The 21,702-nt window shown below is 35.8% G+C and overlaps 3 protein-coding genes across 4 annotated transcripts in view; 1 reads left to right on the top strand and 2 right to left on the bottom strand.

The window, feature by feature from the left end:
- Positions 1–21,702, bottom strand: part of LOC143909790 (uncharacterized) — a 743,449-nt gene that overhangs the window by 399,841 nt on the left and 321,906 nt on the right. The window lies entirely within an intron of this gene.
- On the top strand, positions 295–1,901 carry LOC143909088 (seminal metalloprotease 1-like). Its single transcript, XM_077426988.1, has 6 exons — positions 295–349; positions 689–889; positions 962–1,071; positions 1,137–1,344; positions 1,419–1,555; positions 1,623–1,901. The coding sequence occupies exons 1-6, from the start codon at positions 295–297 to the stop codon at positions 1,842–1,844; spliced, it is 933 nt and encodes a 310-aa protein (XP_077283114.1). The 3' UTR covers positions 1,845–1,901.
- Hr39 (Nuclear hormone receptor FTZ-F1 beta) lies at positions 6,157–13,342 on the bottom strand. The gene is made up of 16 exons (XM_077426987.1): positions 13,192–13,342; positions 12,232–12,377; positions 11,660–11,908; positions 11,408–11,584; positions 11,098–11,323; positions 10,820–10,979; positions 9,788–9,932; positions 9,515–9,714; positions 9,226–9,437; positions 8,912–9,051; positions 8,668–8,835; positions 7,941–8,192; positions 7,721–7,860; positions 6,572–6,687; positions 6,324–6,480; positions 6,157–6,262 (listed from the first exon to the last, which is right to left on the bottom strand). Exons 1-16 carry the CDS (start codon positions 13,340–13,342, stop codon positions 6,157–6,159), a joined length of 2,745 nt encoding a protein of 914 aa, XP_077283113.1.

Below are 21,702 nucleotides of genomic sequence, written 5' to 3'. Positions count from 1 at the left end.
AATTCATCACAATAGTTAATACATCAGTGATCGAAGAATTATCTCAATTTGAATTCGCGGCTATTATAAGTGTTGCCATATACAAAAAAATAACACTCGAAATGGACAATTTATAATTTATAAATAAATTTAAGCATACAAAAAGCCAGAATGGTTCTAAAAACAATATCGTGATTTTTTTAATATATAATATTATTTTATACACCTAAAACAATGTCTAAATTTAGTTTAACTTGTATTTTATTTATAACGACAAGCTCCGTGTTTGCAAGACCCATAAATTGGAATTCAGAAATGGTCGAATTCAACGAGTACCTGAAAGTTACCAATGAATCTGAACCAGACGAAGGTATCTACATAAAAATCCAATTTAAATAAGGTTGTGGCTATTTGCAGGTATTATATCTGCGAATTATTGGCTATTTGCAGATACTATATCTGCGACAGGTGCAGAGGTTTAAAACAAAATTTTAACAGTTAACACGCTGACAGTGACAGTTCACGCGCATGCGCAGAAGGCTTTGCGCCTGTCGCAGATATAGTACCTGCAAATAGCCAATAATTCGGAGATATAGTACCTGCAAATAGCCAATAATTTGCAGATACGTATAGTACCTGCAAATAGCCACAACCTTTAAATAAAACAACCAACTTAGTCCACATCAAACCCTATGAATGTTGATTTTAGAATTTGATGAATTGGCCGACAATGGTCAAAACATTTGGGAGAGGAGTGGAAAATTCGAGGGCGATATAATTTTATCAGATAAGCAAAGGCAAGTTTTACTCGAAGAAGTATCAACGCCAGGTCTAGCGAGGAACGGCTTGAACGACGTGTCCAAAAGATGGCCGAGAAAAACCCTAGTATACGAAATAGGCGATGATTTTTGTATGTATTTTTTTTAAATCCATTCTATTATAAAGAAATAATAAGTGTGTTAATTTTAAATTCATATCACAGCATCGGATCAAGTAAGCGCTATAAAGGATGCGATGTCTGATTTGGAACGTTCATCGTGTGTGAAATTTAAGGAGAAAGGACCTAACGATGATGACTATGTTAAAATACAGGTAAATGATTTAAAAACTCTAACATATTTTGTTTTGGGAGTGTGTCATTACAATTACTTTTCAAGGGTGCTAGACGAGGTTGTTTCTCACAAGTCGGCTACCAAGGAAGAGGAAAACAATTGTTGAATCTCACTCCGCATCCCTCAGGTCTTGGATGCATGAGACATGGTACAATTGTTCATGAGTTGTTGCATTCTTTGGGATTCTTCCATATGCAGAGTCATACGAAGCGGGATAAATATGTCAAGATTGTGTGGGATAATATTCTTGATGGTACAATAAATCAACGCCTTTAAGTGTTATGTATCTAATCGAATGAATTTGATATAATGTAATATATTTTTCAGGAAGGGAGAATAACTTTAAAAAGTATAATTCATTCGTAACAACTGACTTTGGCGTTCCGTACGATTATGACAGTGTTTTACATTACAGTGCATTTGCCTTCTCAAAAAATGGACGAAAGACTATTGTACCGCTTCAGGTAACTATAATGCTTATCATAAGTTTTATATTAACACTCCGAATTACAATATATCCTATATTAACAGGACAATTTCGGCACAATTGGTCAACGTACTGGATTGAGCGACAAGGATACGTTGAAACTAAACCGAATGTATCAGTGCGGCAGTTCCAGTTATGATGCACCCGAAGACGACGGTAAATACATCAACTCCGATGAAGAAGATTTCAGCTTTCCTTGGGCAAAGTATCAAGAAGAAAATTCCCCAGACGAACATTACGAATTTGAAAGTTGGTGGAACAAATGAATCGTTTCAATTTTATTTCACCAATAAGTGTCATATTAAGTAATATATAATTCATGTTTACCAGGCCCACTTGTAGAGATGTCAGATTGGTATATTGAGTTTATTTATCCAATTATATGGATATGAGCAAAATTATTAGATTCTAGTGTGTAGTTTTTAGCAACTTATGGCGTTTTCAGTTACCGTATGATTAGGATGACCGTACGTCCCGTTTTGGCCGGGACAGCCCCGTTTTTTACGTGTCTTGCGTTCGTTCCCTCATTTCCGTAAAATTGTTTGATTGTTTCATACAATATAGACATACAATATAGACATACAATATATTCATTTTAAAGTAACATTTAAATATGTTGTTACATGATTCATTTTACAAAAAAAAAAAAAAGAAAAACACATTCTGCTATTATTTTCATCAATACTATTTTTAAATAACCGCATAGTACAATATTATATTATATTTATTGTGATATTATATTATACTAGTGTTGTGCCCGATGAAATATCATCGCATGTGTGTAGGCATATCAAGTTATTAGATAAAAAAAAATTAAAAGACATGTGTCGGTTCTGTTTGATTCGCACACGGTTAAATTTTTTTCAAATACCTTTAAATATATTTAATTTAATTGTTTAATATGAAAAAAAATTGGTAAAAACTACATACATAGAAATGTAATATTAATAGAAGTGGCCTTAGGTGTTCTTTTGTTGTCAAGTGACATTCTGTCCACGGACATATTTAAATAATTTTAGCATCAGTCATATTTAACGCTTGGTGCTCGACGTATGTCCGATAAAAACTTCTGTTTGTTTATATAACTCGCAAGATGTGCAAGTATCGGTAAAAATTGCACAATACATTCAAAAACACACAATAAACAACATGGGATACATTTTAATAAGTAAATTGATCCGATTGTATTCCGTGCGATGTAGCGTATTTATAGAGACGTACCACGTAAAATTGACCACAATTATTTATTTCGTAAGGGCCCCTCTATTCTTATTACATCTCTCTGCCTACATATAAACAATATAAAATTAATTAATTAAATAAATTTTCAATAACGGCGGTAAATGCTTAGAGACTTAGCGCCCTCTATTTGCCTAGAGGAAACATTGGTAGTAAACAGCATATATAGAAGTTTTTTTCCTTTTGTTATTATTATATTCGTACGTTTTGTTGGCATACATATGTATGTCGACTCGACTGTCATATCAGATACACCGACAGACAGACATACAGACATACAGAATAGCGATATTATATATATGATTACTTAACAAATGAAAATTAAAGAAATCATAATAAACAGAGAATATCTTTTAAGAAAATTTGTACCTATTTCATTTGTTAACTTAACACGTTTCAAGGAGGAAAAGCCTGTTCCTCTTGTTCCTGTTGTTTCCTGCTCGCACAAATTAAGTGAGTATGTACCGTTTACCATGCACCCTTTTTTTTGATCTTTCGATTTTCGATATTTGCGTTTTCGGGCGTTTCACATTCGGGCCCGTGACGGAGACCGGTTTTTTTATATATGCGGAGCGTTTCGTTTTAAGTCCTGAGAAATATGGTAACCCTACGTATGATTGACTTGTCAATATGGGATATTGACAAAATAATATCCGATTAGAAATGTGTTCAAATAATACAAAGATAGGTTCAACTATGAAAATGTTTTATTTATTGTTTTTATCAAATATTTTCTTCAGTTAAAAAAATTCTTTGTATAAAAATCTCTAGAAATATAATAATATATAAAATTTAAACAGAAATTTATGTTTTCTCTACGCATACCTTATATTATAATATAAGAGGGGACAATAAAGAAATTAAGTAATTAAGATAATAAGAATTTACAATCAGTACACAATTACCCTATAAAAATACTTTTCATAATAGAATTCAATATTTTGGTATTTATTATTTTTTAAATTGGAAAATGGTTTCGGTAGCATTTATTATGCATAAAGGTGGTCTGCCACAATAAAAAATATTGTTTAATTCTCACGCTACCACTAAACAGGGATAATAATGTGTATATACATATGTATATATATATATATGTATAAACAGATTGTAAATTAAAATTATCTGTCACGCTTTCATACAATCTAATAAAAGATTTTTCAAATATAAATACATACATTTATAGTGTTTGACACAAAGAAAAAAAAAATAAAAAAAAAATCTATTTAAGGCATCATACATATTACAATAAACCGATTTCGTATTTGTTAAATTGCAATGGCCCTGACCGAATAATATTTATTTTCAAATTAATTACATTATTATCTTACAAAACTAATATATATGTATTATATATAAATATATTTATTATGCATATGTATAAAGACTATAGGAACGCATTCCTTCGCAAACCAGAGATTTTAATAATATACGTGTGTAAAGTAATACCGAGAACAATATTGCCGCTTTACACACAATTAGACAAGAGCTGCATTGTTATTGAATACATATACATATTTAATACTGTAATAAAAATAATAAAAATATGAATATATATGTAAGTACATACCATCATAGAGTATGTAAAAATTTTCAATGAAAAAGTGTAAAAACAAAACAAAAATATCAATTTGGAGTAAAAAGTGTGACTTTTTATACAAAATAAAAATAATTTAAAGTACATATGATGCCTTCAGGAAAAGCACACGATTGCACTGACACAGTGCATGTGCGTGAATAAAAATATAATTTAAAAATAAGAAAAATTATCATGGCCGGAATCACTAGACATATATTACGAATCGAATATATGCATCACTATACGTTTAATATATTAATATTATGTTATACAACTAAAATAAAAATATTTACAAAATCGCTCACAAGTCAGATATTACAAAAGGCACTGGACTCAATAGGGAGAACAATCGTTTTATTAATTTTTCATTATGCATTACACATTCATGCACTAAAGGACATGCGAAAATATGTATATTATCCAAACAAAACAAAAATAAACCACAATTTTCACACTAGCAATTGAATATATGTATGTATGTATGTAGTTGCAAAAGTATGCCTTTTACTTCATAACTTTATATACTAAAATATTTTTAATTATGACATTTGAGAAAATCTTATTATGGCTATTTGAAACACAAATTTCAAATTTGATATCGTTATCTGTGCAATGATGAGGGAAAAAGTCATATATATTTGTTTTGAAATTGTTATCTGAAGATGTTCGGAAGAATATTTAATTTTTATGATGATCGGAATATTATAGTTTTATGTACATCAAAATGGCACAATCTGCAAAAATAAAATTGTAAAATACTAATCGTCATCTTAAAATTGAATAAAATCACGCAAACAATACGGTGAACGTAAGTACATATTCTGATAAAATAAAATCGTATCGCGATACAGTAAATCTTGTCAAACCATTCAAAAATACAAAATTCAAACATAATTATATTATTATAGATAATACGTAAAAGCTATTCATTGGAATTTTGAGATTACTGTACCGGATTATCTGACTCTCTTAGTATGAATAGAATTTAAGACAAAAAAAAAAAAATACATTTAACAGACATAAAAACCACAGGCGAAAAGGGTGCTTAAATCTCAATAAAAAATATACAAATATCAATATATAAAAGTACTGTATTTTCTTATGAATACTTAATATGAATCATATACCGTAAATAGTCTTAGAAGAATAAATAATTAAACGCAATTTTTTCATATTTATAATATATATATATATATATATAGAAATATATATACACTCTAGTACAAAATTCTAAGTTAGTGAAAACTTCTCTACGAATCTACAAAAACCGCAATATGTATAATATAAATGTAGTAAAAAAAAACTTATCAATAAAAAGTAGCAGTCTTTTTTAAGACGCATTGGAATGGGGCGCCGTAACAATTACATATGTATATATGTATATAGTCAAGAAAATAATATCTACATTGTTAATTACACATAAGTTCATAAGCGCCAGCGAAAGCGTACGCTGTCACTTTATTCCTATTCTCTGAAAGACGACACGAACATGCGAATGTTATTTAAATGCATCCAAAAGTTTCACTTAGATTATTGCTCTCGAAGATTTATCTAGAGTGCAACGCAGACATTACTATCACAAGCCGTTTCATAGAGACGTTGTAAACCGACGAGTAACGACCCTGTTCGTACATAACATAAATTCTCTGTAGTCTAACAATTAGTTCTGGTCCTAGTTAATATATTATTTTTATTTAAATGCAGTTTTGATTTTTTCGTCAAATAATATATGTAAAAAATTGGCAAGATTTTCAACGTTGACATTAGTGATCTCCTCGCAATAGCTCCATTAGTAAATTGAAACTGGACGTCTCTCCGTCTTTTGATTTGTTGGATGGATTCAACATTTCTTTCCCGACCTGTAACAATTCAAATAACAACATAGAAAATCGACTATTTTCAAATAACATTTCATTATATAAAATAGCTTACTTGACAAGTCCGTTGCAGTTCGGGTATTCTTAAGAGTAATTCTCCGAACTTGGCCGGAGCGTCGGGATAATGAGCTAAAGTGTACGCTTGTAACGCTTGCAAGGCTTTCTCTTGAGAAGCCCTCACTTTCTCCGGCTCCCTAAGATCTGACGTGTCTGTAAAAAAAATATATAATTTATCAATTAAAATTTATACATGTATGTATTTAGATATTGAAAAAATATATACATAATGTATAATAATTACCTGAATTTAATAATACAATGACTTTCATGCCGACGTACTCGTACCGATCTACCCGCAGTCTGCGAAGATGATCGGTGAAATGTAGCATCCTTTCAATACACGGTGTAAGTCCCATTCTAAAATACATATAATGATTATTGTAATGAAAATCTTTATGTAATTGGAAAAGGCAAATTAAGGTACTTGTTCACTAGTTGGGCTCACTTATTATCACGTTTCGTGCGCATTCCTGACTTTTTATAAACGTATGTATTGTAGAAACATAGCACAATTAGTACTATGATGATCTCATCTGTTTCTCCATAAAATAAAAGTCACACAATTGTATTATCGCGTTCGCGTAATGCCGACCTTGCCCGAAATATGTTCGTCAACACAAGGGCATAGACACCATAAACTCGCTCCAGATAAGCAGCTTCGAGTTCACGAAGCATGATTTCATCATACAGCTACGCACCAACCAAAACTTGAGGCACAGCTATACAAAGAATAGTTTCGAGTCTGGAGGAACTCCCGAAAGCATGATGACATCACTCAAACAATATATAAACATTACACCAGCCCCAGATACCAGTTGCCCTCTGTTCAGCCTGCCCACTCCTTCAAAGTCGAGCAACTATCTCCTTCGCTGTACTTACAATAATACTTGTGTTCACTGGACATAAATAAAGATCCTTCAAAAACTTAATTGATTTCCATAGTCTGAGAAACGGTCGAAACACAAACACCCGTCTTAGATCCGGGCCACACAGGACAACTTTGTCGGCTGACTAGTACCGCGACCAGAACAAATGTATGGAAATGTGAGCGATCAAAGAGTTGACGGTTGTGGGACGTTCCATCTAACTGTATACATTTTTTCTGGTCGTGCAACTAATTGGCCTAACAAAGTCGCACGGTGTTGGCCGGGTCTCCCTGTATAAGCGCCAGTTAAATTTAAATACTTGAGACACCTGTTGACATATAGTCGAAGTGTGATGTCACAGCGATGCGTAATAATTGGTATTTGAGCGCGAAGCGTGAGCCTCACTAGTGAACAAGTAACCAAATTAATATCAAAACGAGTTAAATGAATTTATTAACCTAGCTAATTCATTTACTAACCTAACCTACAAAAAAACATGGCAGATATTTATAAAATATACAAACTTGGTACTCTGCTGCAGTGTGATGCCGCGATTGCCTCCGCCGACCCTGACCTCACCGGGAGTGCCAACTCCTCTATAACAGCACGACAAAACCAAAAGCTCACACCAACTGTTTATCAAAAGGCAAATTTGATCGTCGATCTAAAATAAAAAATAAAAAAAATTAAATCACACATACAATACAAATAATCAACATTAAAATTGAAAGAAAAAAAAAGTACCGATATATTTTTGAAAAGCGGCAAACTCTTGCACCACTTGACAATCTTATACAATCTATGATCGGCTATATTGCAAAGGTTGGAGAGGAAGTCGGGCGAAGCATCGGCAGTCACGCCAGCAGCACTCAAAAATGGATTGATAGCCGGATTCGGTGCGAGCACTGAAGAGCTTCCAGCAGGAGGCGGAGGCTTGTTGAGTTTCGTCAATTCCGATTCGTTGTACTGCCAGAGATGCTCCACATCCATTATTTCCTATACGATAAAACGCAACTCATTAAGATATATGTAGATATTTTTTACAATTTTTACCAGGAAGGCCTAACAGGTAACCCCAATGTGCCTTCCCGACCAGAAACATTGTACATTTGATACTAGTATTATACAAAGCAAACAAACACCCACAGAGACATCTATGGTCAAATTTGTAAATTTTGGAGCATTTTTAAACAATTCAGTAGAGTTGGAGATTGCTGAAAACTCGAGATTTTGCGAGAAAATGGGTAAGGTTGCCAATTTGTTGGAACCGTTTCAATGAAAATCAGATAAATTGGCAAACTCTGATAGGAAACGATCGACCTGGAGTCACAAATCCAAGGTCTGGCCAGCAGAAACCAGTGGGATTTAAACCTGTGACCACTTTGTTCAAAGCATTATATGCTAACCACTATGTAGTCTATTCTGCTGGTTAAGATGAGATGACGAACAGTGATCAGTGATATGTACCGACCTGTAATAATGGTGGCACTCCGATAGCTTCAGCTTGACTTAGATGACCACCTGGCTCCGACTTGACGCCAGATTGGGTGAGCCTACTCAAAGGTACGTTGTTTCCCATTGATGCCGAATGCAAATCGTGATGAGAGTGATACGATAAGTGCGATGAAGGACCGTTAACCTGAAACGTTACAAGAAAGATATAAATATGTAGTATATAATGTATCATACAGTAATGCTAGTGATGAATTGCTTACCGATGTAAGACTAGTTGCATGGCGTAAAGGACCTGATTGTAGACCGGCGCCTAAAAGTGAGCTCGTAGAAGCCGCTCCGCTTAATGTGTATGAACATTGATAGGTTGATCGACCGCCTCGTGTTCTATCTTCTCTTATTGCTATTAAAAGTTGGAAATTATTATCAAAATATAAATATATGTATATGAATAAGAAATTGAAATTCCGATTGACACATTTAAGAATGATCTGTGTGAGATGTCAGGATGAATCCTCATACGGGATTGTTCTGAAATGTATCAGTAGTCATCTCATCAGTATGATTTCACATGTACCTTCCAGTTTCATTCCACAATGGAGACACTTGTCGAAACGGCAGGCGGGACACTTCTTCCTAGTCGCTACAGTGACGGGACAATTGGCTCCACGTAAACAAACATAATTCTTCCGGTTTTGTACAGTTCGTTTGAAAAATCCTTTACATGACTCGCACGAAAATATTCCATAGTGAAATCCAGATATTTTATCCCCACATATAGGACACGGACTAAAAACAATATATATACATATATTAATAAAAAACATTCGCAGAACTGAATGCGATACAGGTTATATTTAAAATACCTATTTATCAATTGTTGTCTACTGACTCCCTGATGATGATGAACACGATCATCAGAGCCGTCGGGATCGGGACTTCCAGCTCCGCCTTCGGTGCATCCTTCCAAAGGGCCCGAAGACGTCGCTGCGCTAGTCTGCCGAGCGAAAGCTCCGTGCTCAGATCTAAAGAGTATCGCCGGGTGTGCGGGTATTGGATGACGACTCTACAAACGAATTGAATGATATTTAACTATATATAAGAAAAAAAATCAAATAGAAGAGATAGTAAATACAAACCTGGACGGGTGAATGTGTGGGACTAAATTCAGAGCTGTACGAGTAGCAAGATGAGTGTGATGCATCGCTATTGTTACGAGATAGAGACGGGGTGTATTGGGCGTGTCTCGTAGCCCCGGGACTCGCTGAAGGACTACTATAAACACTGAAAGTAAAAGTACACATGAATATATACATGTATTATAATTTCTTTTTCTGGTTTATATCTAAAATTTCTACTGTCCGACATGCATATATTTTAATTTGGGTAAAATTTAATTGTACATTGAGAAAAATACTTTGTATCTTGAAAAAAATGTTTGTGCATTAAAAATTTGCATTATTTTTGGTGCATTAAACAATCTCGTATTGTGCATCGAATAAAATATTTTGGCATTAAATTGAGTATTAAAAAATATGAAAAGATCATTCGAAAAACTAGATTTTAGCATTAGAATAGATACAAAAAGTGGCAACGTAGCAGTCTTCCGCTATTGACAACTGTCAACTGCCAAAAGTTTTTGCTTTTGTTTACGTATTACGTATGAATATGAATGATGATGTCGGGTCGTAGAGTCGAAGGTGTCATAGGTGTCAAAGGTCGCAAGCCGAAGAGTAAAGAAAGAAGGAATCCAGTAGAGAAAAGCGTTGGTCGTTGTTGGTTCGTATTTGTATATATACATACATATATAAGTAGCATTTTATAAGATTCAACTCGAATAGCTCGAATTTGCAAGACACTGAAGGAGAATATACTGATTTATTGGATCCGTCACACTAAATAAGCTAGAAAAATCTGAAAATTCTAACAGTAGACAGTAACAGGTCGATATGTGTTTTTTTAATAACCACAAAACTTCGCTAGTAGCGTATTGGCCGGGACTTGAACCCATGACCTATATACTGGTATGCAATAGCTCTACCAGTGCACTATGCTGTGGTTATGTTGGGTAGACATTGGAAATGATCCTCTCCATATCATTTGGAGAGGATAGGATGGGTATAGGGAAAAAATGGATGACAAATTTCATATAAAATTGTGATTTTTCTAACCTGTGTGTATATATGGAATGAATAGCGGAATCAGTGCTTGGATTCGATACTATTTTATGATGCCTATTGAGAAGAGGTGAATTGCTAGGAGTGCTGTGCAAAGAGTATCCTCCGAGGAGTTTGTCTACGAAGCAAGGCAACTCTGGTTTTATTTCTGAAATGAGAAAATGGAATGTGTTTTAAAGTGAATGAATGATTGCAAAACAGTTTTTCTCTTATTTTTTAACTTATCAATTGCACAACACTATCAAAAATAAATACAATATAAATTTAGTAACCTGATATGTTGGTTTGCTGCATAAGTTGCTCTCGTTTAGCTGCATAAGCTTGCGCTTCTGACGCCATTTTATTGCTCAACGTTGTTGGAATAATATTAGCCGGTATATTTTTAATTAAAGATTCAGATCCACTTTCGCTGCCACTATTAATTTCTTGTGAAGGTTTTTGCTGTATTAATGGCGAATTTTTGATATCTAAATTATTATCATTGGATAATATTGATACCTGGAATGAATAGCATACTCGTTAGTACTTCAAAGGCAATGTATGAATCATATTATATAATAGTACACATTAAATCACGCATACCCTGTTCATACTATGACTACGTTGATGCTGTTGTAACATATGATGTGAGCTGCCGAATTTCAAATTGAGCGCATCGTGATCGTTCAGGCTCTGAAAAGAGACTGAACTGTGTCTGTTTGCCGCAGCAAACACACCGTCTCTCTCCACAGGTTCCGTCTTCAAACAGTATCCATTACCCTATACAAATTAGACACATATAATCAATGAAGGAAATTACTTACATACACATACAATATGAAATGTTGGATTTACCTCTTTTTGAGGTCCCAATCTAAATTCTAAATCAGAGTGCGGCGTTTTACTGATGCCGAGAAGTGTGTCCGGAGTGCTGGACGTGTTTGTGTCGACCAGCATTTCTGAATCGGACAACTCTCCTTCCCATGACATGGGACGCTCTCGGTCCCGGTCACTAACCGTCGTACCGTTGTCTTGATTTTGTCCTTCAGCGTTAAGGGATAGCGTACTTGATGATGGTCTTTTCTTTTTTGTACGCATATTAACCTTAAAAAAAATTGATAAAATTAAAACTTTTCATGTATTATGTAGAACAAAGTCTATCATTACAAAGATGGAGGCTTTTATTTGATTAGCCAAATTACACATTGCTATGTTTTTAAATGTACAGTTAAAACATAGCAATATGTAATTTGACTGTACCTAAAAGCACATAAAAACCGCCAACATAATTGATAGTAGATGTATTAAATCTACAGCACAGGTAACTGAAAATTAATTAGAACTGCACTGTGGATAATAATTATTAACTCATCAATCATGGGTAGTCAAAAAAGCAATTTTTGGTTAGGTTAAGTCTATATAATTACCTGGTAATGATGTTGTGAAAAATCAATCTTTGATACTTCGGCATCGTTTGAGTCTTCATCGTCAATGTTAACATTTCCAACCACTCTCCGTCGTTCTTCGGAGGGTACGCTGATGCGAATACCGTTGGAACTGTAGGAGAATTTTCCTGAAAATGTCATTTATACACCATTACTATTATGTTCATTAAAAAACTTCTTAACATATTATTCGTCGCGAATGCCCCACATTGATTAGAAATCATTTATGTAATATATTATATATGTTACAGTGGAAGCGTATTTTCAGTTGAAATATATTCCAACTGGCGTTTTAGATCATTCATATTCGAATACAATTCAACTAGTAAATTATATCTCTACAAGAGCAAATACACTTCAACAATGTGCGACAGTTGTAATATAACTGTGATGTTTTTAAGAATGCTTTAGAATTCAATAATGCGTTAATTATTTGCAAGGTATTACGAATAATGGTAATGAGTACCAAATTATGATAACTTTAAGAATGTGTTCAAAACAAAAATGTGACTTTCCAACTCAATTTACTAGTCGAGTGACGATTTCACGAAAACCTAACCTCTCCATCTAACCTGGTACCAACTAATAGTTGAACTGCATATTCAGTTGTAATATATTTTGACCAGTTCGAATGTAATTCACCATATGAATCAACTTACATGGATTAGACGGAATATATTCCAACTATTCTAAATATATTACAACTGAAAATACACTTCAACTATAACGGCAGTTGGTACCAGGTTAAATCGAATATATTCCAAGTAGTCAATATATATTACAACTGGAAGATACACTTCAACTGTAACATATATAAGTCTTAGGACTCTGGTTATGGCTAAAAATTTTCCACCGTCTTCTAATATCTATTGTTAGTCATTGAATTTCAAGTACACGTCGGGAAATCGTAACGACCAATGATTAAAAGTGACAATACAATACCATTATTGAATTGTGAGTCGCTCATGTTGATCGGTGTGACGGAAACATTCCTTCCGACACCCAGCAATGATCCTCCGGAGCCTTGTCCGGTGGGGTCCCCTTTAGCGTTGCCCGTATCGGGCAAAGAATTCCCAGCAGTCGTGCTGGTCATCCTCGTCGAGTAGTAAAAGAATAGTTTCAAATTCAAAAATAGTTACATCTTGTACATTCAAATTCGATTAGTAAAAATATTATTATAGTGCGTTCGTATTGGCACAGAGTTGCAAGCGGAGTCCGTCGACGCAGAACCGTTTCAATACTGATTGACATATGCTTAAACACATATAAGGTGCACTTTTGAACACTTGACAACTCATATTATCATTAAATTTACAATATATTGTTATAAAAAGAGTCTTCGAATAAATAAGTATTGTTGATACATTGGTCACGAATGGTTAAGAGTAGATGGCGACGGGATCTTTAAACAAATATCTTCATGCGTCACGATTGTCAGTCACTTAAGGCAGTCTTGATGTTGAACGTTACAATAATACAGGGCGAAAAAGATTATATAAATATAGTATATAATGTAGTATCAAATACTGTTTAATTGACTCAATCACTGTATGTATATAGTTTTTAGTTAATTTATAAAAAATAATTGTCTCTTTGGATTTTTATCATTAAAGACACATTTAGTCGCCAATTCACATTGTATAGGTGTATTAAAATAGTTTATTTTATTATTAATTATATATTATTATTAAGTGATTGATAAGACACGCATTGTCGGCGCACACAAGTGACGGTTTGCAGAATCAGCTGGAGCCGTCGTGCTGTCTGGACTCATGGTGAAGATGGGGGCTGCCGGGGGGCGCCGGCCCGGGGGCGTGTCTCCCCTCCGGGCGCTGCGCCCTGCTTCGGCTGCTCCCCAGGAGATCGCTCACACAGTTTCTTGTATTTACACTAGTCACACCGGTGTAAACAATGCCTTGCATTTTGCTCGAACTGAAAAGATAAAAGGAAAAACAACATTAGTCAAATGTATTGAATACAAAAATTTATTAAAATAATCAAAAAATTCTATACGAGATACTTGGAAGTTTTTCCATTTACGAAGGCCTATCCCCACTCCGCAGAAAAATGCGCACGATAGGATTTCACACCGAAAATCGCTTTTGCGCATCTTTTCTTAAGAGTGGGGGGTAAGCCTTCGCAAATGAAACGAATACTACCAAAGATATGAAAGTTACATGTCTTTGAAGATATACTATAATTATTTTAAATTAAAGGAAGTCGTTTTTCCACACACATGTTCCGTTGCAACCTTATTTGGACTTTCAGGTAGTTTGTCGCAGAAATAAAAATTAGCCTGAAGCTGTTTTTCAACACACTTTCATAAAATATACTATACCAAAGCATATCTTGTAAAGTATTGATTACAATAAATACTCCGTTGCGAATAAAAAGCTCTAGTTACGAATGAGTTAGTTCTTAAACGCTTCATAATTCTAAAATCTACCCCGAAAAAGTTTACGTATTCGCCATTTCTAAAGATAAACCGTCAATGTGGTTTTTATCTAAATTCGAAACGAATTTTACTACATATATAATGTTTCGAACCGTGAAACCAAAGTTATTGAAATAGTTTTGTGGCTAAAACTTTCACACATCAATGGTTGAGTAACGCACACTGCCGACAGGAAGCATTCTTTTGGGTCAATGAAATTCCAAAATAAATCACTTTTTTTTTTTAAATTCTTACACAATTTAGCTGTTGATCTACAATGACCATAAGTTATGGTCCATAACTAAGCAGTGACCGAAAACCTTATCGCTTGCTTTTAACTACTTTTTTATACTTAGATATCAGATTTTCAATTAGCGACTTCGAACCATTCTACTGGGTATATGACACTTTGTATTGAGAAATCTAATCTTTCACCTCCCACTGCCTACTATTACGACTTCCGAAACAAAACTTATCCAATTATGGTCTGATAAGCCGACCCGACACGCACTCCAACAACCTTGTCCTTTGATATGCAAGCGATCGCAACAAAACACATCAATCTCACGCTTGTATAATCGAAACACTAAATTGACTGGACGGATGTTGACTAGCATCTGACGTTACGCGGCGAGAAACTTTCATTGTGTCGAGATTAGCATGCGACGGCGACGAGAAGAATGGCAGGAAAGAAATTCAGCCGAATCACCTTGGAAGCAAATATCAGACCCAACCACTACTGGAATGGACGATGGAATCCGACCACTGCAACCTGTCCAACCGTACAACCTCGACCAGAACAAAGGCGTGCCGATCCGAGACAGAGATAAACTACACACAGGTGATTATCTGACACAACAAGGATCCAGCTCCGAATAAGTGGAGCTCGAACTCGGAGCATCCTTTGAAAGTTCATTTCCTGCTTGCCTTCCCCCCTTCTCTCCAACTCTCTTACCGAGAGGAAAATCTTATGGAAAATGGTTGAGGCTTGTCTTGATGACTCATTCGGCTCGTGGCAGGTAGATTTTGTTAAGCGGAACAGATAAACAAAAAAAAAAGAGACGGGATCTGCTATTGCGTGATACTGATCACCACTAACGAGATACGTATTATATAAGCGAATCGAATCAATTTGTTTATTTACCTTTTATGGCAAATCTTAGAAAAAAGTGTGCTATATGAATTCAGCTATTGACAATGAATGAGTCATGGATGCAAGTTCTATCATCTCTTGGAGCTTCTTGAAGGCGTGGGTGCGATTGTGTTTGTTTATGTTAGACAAATTTATGACTCAATAGTGCTTGTGCTAAAAAAAATTGTAAAAAGAGTCTTACGTATGTTGACTGAAATCAAATTTGAAAGGAGAGTAGAAGTGTTTATGGTAAAAAATTAAACTAAAGGAATTCTAGAAGGGGAGGTCATGTTTGTAATCAAGGCGAGTTCAACTTTTGGGACATAAAAATTGGCATGTATAATTTTTTTCGATTCAAAAAGTTGTCTCGGTCGTTGTTGTTCGGCGAATTGAACCGTTCGGTTTCGATTGAACTGATCGAACGCGGAAAAAGTTCATTTAGATAATTGAAATGAATAATCTGTCTAACAATAGTTTTAGAAACAATGCGTTAAAATTCGTGCAAGGTTGACGGAAAAAAATTGTTATTGTTATTTGGACTGAATGGTAATTTTAGAGTAGTCGTTCACGAGCTGATATTATGTACATATGTAGTATGAAACGAATTGGAATTTTTGAGTACCTTTGATTCGAAGCATTTTTTAACAATGATAGAGTTACTTTCTACAAAAATGAGATTAATAACTAAATATTGAATAAGGCCTCTTTAAATTTTCCATCACTGCACGGCAACAGCCCAGCACGGAAAATACTACTTCTATTCATATTATACAGTAGCGCACGTTCAGGCACGTTCAGACTTGTTTTGGCTGAGTGCAGGCCAAAATTTAAGCCCTGACCCGGGTTGTCAATTTGTTGGAACCGTTTCAATGAAATTAGAAACGAAATCAGACGAGTCACATATCCAAGGTCTGGCCAGCAGCACAACCGGGGATTGAACGCGTGACTACACAATATGCTGCTGATTGATCTAAGATGACATCGAAATATGATGTTTCAAATTTCGATATCAGGAAAGTAAAAACTAATCGCAAGGTCACAAACTTCCTAGAGGTCTATGGTCAGAGTTGCCTTTTGTACCAACTCTGATGTGCTGCGCTGCGTCGCTGCAGCGCACTGTCGCCTAGTGCGTTCGGACCTTAAATTTTAGAGCGCCCCGATACGGCGCAATAATGCTTGCATCATTGTAATTTTGCAATCCTAGCGCTTAAAATATGAGAATATCTCTACTATAATATTTTATTGAAATGGTTTGAAAAGAAACCTGGTACAATAAAGATCTACTTATAGCATGTTTGGAACAGTAAGCAGTGTACGATTTATTGGCAAGTTCCCTTCGAACTTTGTACATTAATAAGGAAACCGTATCTTGAAGCAAAAAATGATTTCTTACAATTTTATTTAAATAAAGTTTTAAATCAGCATATTATGTATGTATGTTAGTTTAGTCATAGAACTCGACGCATATACATATGTAGACATATACGACTAAATGATTGTATCAAGTTGTGATATTCTACCCAAGAATGTATGTAGATTAAGGTGACCATTTTTTTCAAATTGAAAACCAAGGCATTTTATCAAAAAAAAATATTTTTTTCTAAAAACTTCCATTATTAAAAACTAACATAAAGAATTAATTTTCTTTAATGCTCTTATAAAAATCTATACAGAACTAGTTAAAATTATTCGTATCGATTAGCAAACATTTTAAAGTTTTAGCATTCAATATTGCGATTTATCACTGGACCACATATTGTTCATCGAAGAAAAAAGTCCTTCCAATTTTTTGATTGATTTGCCAATATTTTTGTAGGAGACATCATTTTCGCTGAAGGCTTTGTATATTTAAATTCATCTATTAGATAAAAAATAGTGTACTGGTTTAATCTCACGACTTACCAGGATAGATACTCGAAAACCCAGTAATGTACTGGTAAAAACAGTACGAATGGTCAACTTAATGTAGATAAGTATGTGGATTCAGGATTAGATCCTTTCTTATCAACATGAAAGTGAATGAAATCACGATATTATATATACCATGCTAAATTATGCAACGTCGACTCATTCACCGAGCCTGCGCAAAATCCATACCCAAGAACCCGAGACCAAAGTTCAACGTTCAAAAATCGTCACAGGTGCACGGAGCCGATACACGTCGATAAAACGATGTCAGCCGAGATGAAGTGACGGGAAGAGGAGAGGGACAGAGGGGCACCATCGAGGTCCACCGGTGGCTGTCGACTGTGTGGTCTTTGTGGTCCGTGTGGTCGGGGCTCTGAACCCGCGCCTCGTAAAATAAAACCTGTTTCCAACGACCCGAAAAAACTCGGTGCAAGTCGAGCCCGAGGCACGAGCATGCGCCATCGACCAACCAGCTGAGGACTCAGGATCGAGGACCATGTACATCCAGTGCCAATTTGAATTTGGACATTACTCTATCCTCACAGTACTCCGGCATTGGGTATCAGGTGTCTAAAATACATATATAGGGGAGAAGACCCTCCCGTGTTATGAATTTGGAGATAAGGCGCCAGCATTGATTAGGTCGACCCTTTGTCATCGCATTGCAAGGACATGAGGAAGGATTAACATTGGTTATCGAAAGATAAGGGAAAGCCGAGGGTTGATTGATTGGAGTGTTGGAGCGCAATATTGAAGTGAGAGGTTAAATGCGGAAGTGGAATGATTTGAGCAATGACGATGCTGGCGCTTCCTGCTCACTGCATTGTTTAGAAACGTTAGTGTCAGAAGTCGCATCTCGAATTTAATACAATGAATTATGATAATTCATAGCGATCGGCAACCTTAATAAACTGTGTTTGCAGACGATTTCAGTCAAAAATCTAAGATACGAGAGTTAAATTCTTCACTTGCAACACATATTTACCCGTAGATTAACGGAAAACACTGCTAGTGTAAATGTGACTTAATCAAGTTGTGGGGGGGGGGGGGGGGTGGTACAAAAATGTTTCAACAGTTTGATAATAATAACGAGGCATAAAAATAATAAGTGATTCTCTAATAGACAATACAACATTAGTATGTATCTTCAAAAGGAAATAAGAATAAAGAGGAGGTTAAGAAAAAGACGAAACTCAATTTTGACTACGCCTCCGATAGGACAAGGCCTCACAGTTGGGTGTATGACACACCTTACTGCAAGGTCTTGTCTCAGGTGAATCACTGCTAAATTCCTTTGAAGCATTTCGAAGGCACTTATTAATCTAGAGTCTTCAACAATAGGAGATTAAGAATGGACGAACACAACTTCACTGGACAAGGGTTCGACTTATTTTGAGATCATGCCCTATATATTTTTATTAATCAAGTCAACGAGGCAAAGTCTCAACTGAGACAGCACTACATGAAGCAGTTTTGAGGCACGTTAGACAAACCTTTAACGCTTCATTGGAATAAACAAAGTTAACAATTTAGTTATTTTATACTTGAAAACCACTTGGGAAACTGCAAATCAACCAATTATTGTGGACTCCAGCATATATAACGAGCACACATAGTACCGTTGACAAAAAAATCCCTGCTGGATTTTTATGGTATATGGTAGTATGTTAGGCAGCATATTTGATCCATCATTACCTTTACTCTAGATACATTCGAAATGTGGTGCTGAAGACGGATGCTGTGCAAATAATGGACCGCAAGACGCACGAATATCTACATCCTCAAAGAGCAGGCAGTCTCAAAGAGACTCTCCACAATATGTAGGAAAAGAGTTATTTCATACTATGGCCAGAGGGAGTCGGGAGAGGTTGGTAGTCACCAGGACGCTGGAGGGAAGGCGAGCGAGAGGACGGTCTCCCAATAGATGGTCTGACCAAACCAAGGAATTGACGAGATTGCCTTTAAAAACTTGGCACAAAACCGGGAGGAGTGGAGGCGGATCGACAATCGTATTCAAGATGACACCAACGACCACAACGCTGAGCATTGAGCAAGCAAGAAAGAAAACTAAGAAAAGACATTTACACTTACAATAGCAATATTTCCAACTTGAATACTAGTCATAGTGATATAATAATCCATATCTTATCCTGCAAAAAGAGTTGCCAAATCCTCAAGAATTCCTAGTATCATTGTTTAAAAAAAACTAAGGAAGTTGGCATAAAATGGTGGGTATCATAATGGTTCATAAGATATAATCACTACTATGTATAACAGTACAAAATACATAAATTTCGCCGAAAAGACACGTACAATAATAGAAGTCACAATGAAAGATCTTATCAAGGAAAGAACCACCCACTCTTTCGCATCACCAATGAGAAAACGAACCATCGCTATAAAAAAAAAGTAAAAATCCACTACGCAAGTTAAGTACTTAGTAATACATACATACAAGCGTGGAGCAAAACGCAGAGCGTGCAAGTGGCCAAGTTCAGGGACATGTACCACAGTATGAGAGAGCGCACGCCAGAAAGGTCATGGCGAAGAAAGCAACTCCATTGGATTACGATTACGTCTGATGAAGATAATACGTGCACGCGAGAACCAAACATCCACACACAGGTGGTCACCAAATAACCGTCGTCTCTGCTGAGATCCTTCTCCTCCACACTGGACCGGTTTCGATGGACATAAAAATGGCCACCGGTGCTAGCTGGATTCGATTGGACCAGCTCCTCTTCCCGATCGCACAAACCAGAGCAATTTTCCTCAAAGCGCTTCCGCGAATCGGTAATTGTTCCCTTTGACGATTGACTCCCCTCACAGTCTGATGAATTCCTCTCGAATCATGGCTAGACTGGTTCAATCAACGCGATCGTGGAACCCAATCGAAGGTCAAAATTATATCATCGTGTAAGGTTATAGTCCTTGTACTTGAAAACTGGCAGTTGACTTGGAACTACCCATCTATGGTACACACACAGTTAAACAATGCGACACGACAGGAAGCGACGTGCTTTTTTTCAACTGTGGAATGTGCATAATAGTACAAAATAAAGCATCTGAGATTGAGGTACCTGTTTAAGTTTGGTACTCATTCCATGTCGCTTAATTAAGGCATTAACAGATAAAACTGACCGTAAGGGAACTCGACTGTAAGGGGCGGATCTTCAAACCACAGGGGGTCGACCGAATGTGTAGAGAAGAATACTATCGCGAGTCGGCGGGAGTGCACGTGTACATGTATCTACAAATATGAGACTTGCGTCTCACCAGTATTCATCACTATCATAGCTCTGTTTCAAACGTCGACCTAAAAAGGGGCAGACCATTCATCAATGTGAAATTAGAGTCACGATTCTTAATATTTTTTTTATTTTACATAGATATATACAGGAAGGCTTGACAGGAAGACCCCAATGCGCTTCCTAGACAATGGATTGATCTGAGTGACCAATATCAATATGGACAACTATTTTTAAATTTTAGATAAAAGATCATAGGGGACTAGCCTAGTCCCTCTAGTCCAATGAAGACACGCCACTGTTTGGAACGGTGTATTTTTATTTGTCATTGCCCTCGTGACCATCCAATGTCTATTTATGACACAAAATAATCATCCTGGGCGGCGGTCAGCTTCAGAAGATTATCACAAAGATATATGGGATACTGCCATTATAAAAAATCGTATGTATGAGAATCAACCACTCGCTTTTTATTAAACATCCTCAATATTTGTTTAATTAGGTCGGACAACGGACACTTCTTCTCAAACTGGTTTCTTTGTTGTTTGAAGATGCACTTGCGACTCGTTGACTACCTTATCTGACCCAACACTTAACAATCAGAAGTTTTGGGTGCTGTCGCCAATTTACAATCATCGACTCTAACCCAACAGGTCTGGCACACGATGGATGCAGGCTTGTGTGCTCCATAGAGGTGACTCACCGCTAGTAAGAGTAGGCACGAGTTACGT

Source organism: Arctopsyche grandis, chromosome 3 (assembly GCF_051622035.1).
Source record: "Arctopsyche grandis isolate Sample6627 chromosome 3, ASM5162203v2, whole genome shotgun sequence".
Classification (NCBI taxonomy): domain Eukaryota; kingdom Metazoa; phylum Arthropoda; class Insecta; order Trichoptera; family Hydropsychidae; genus Arctopsyche; species Arctopsyche grandis.
Note: the sequence above shows the minus strand (reverse complement) of the source record. Positions and strands in the feature narration are given on the sequence as shown.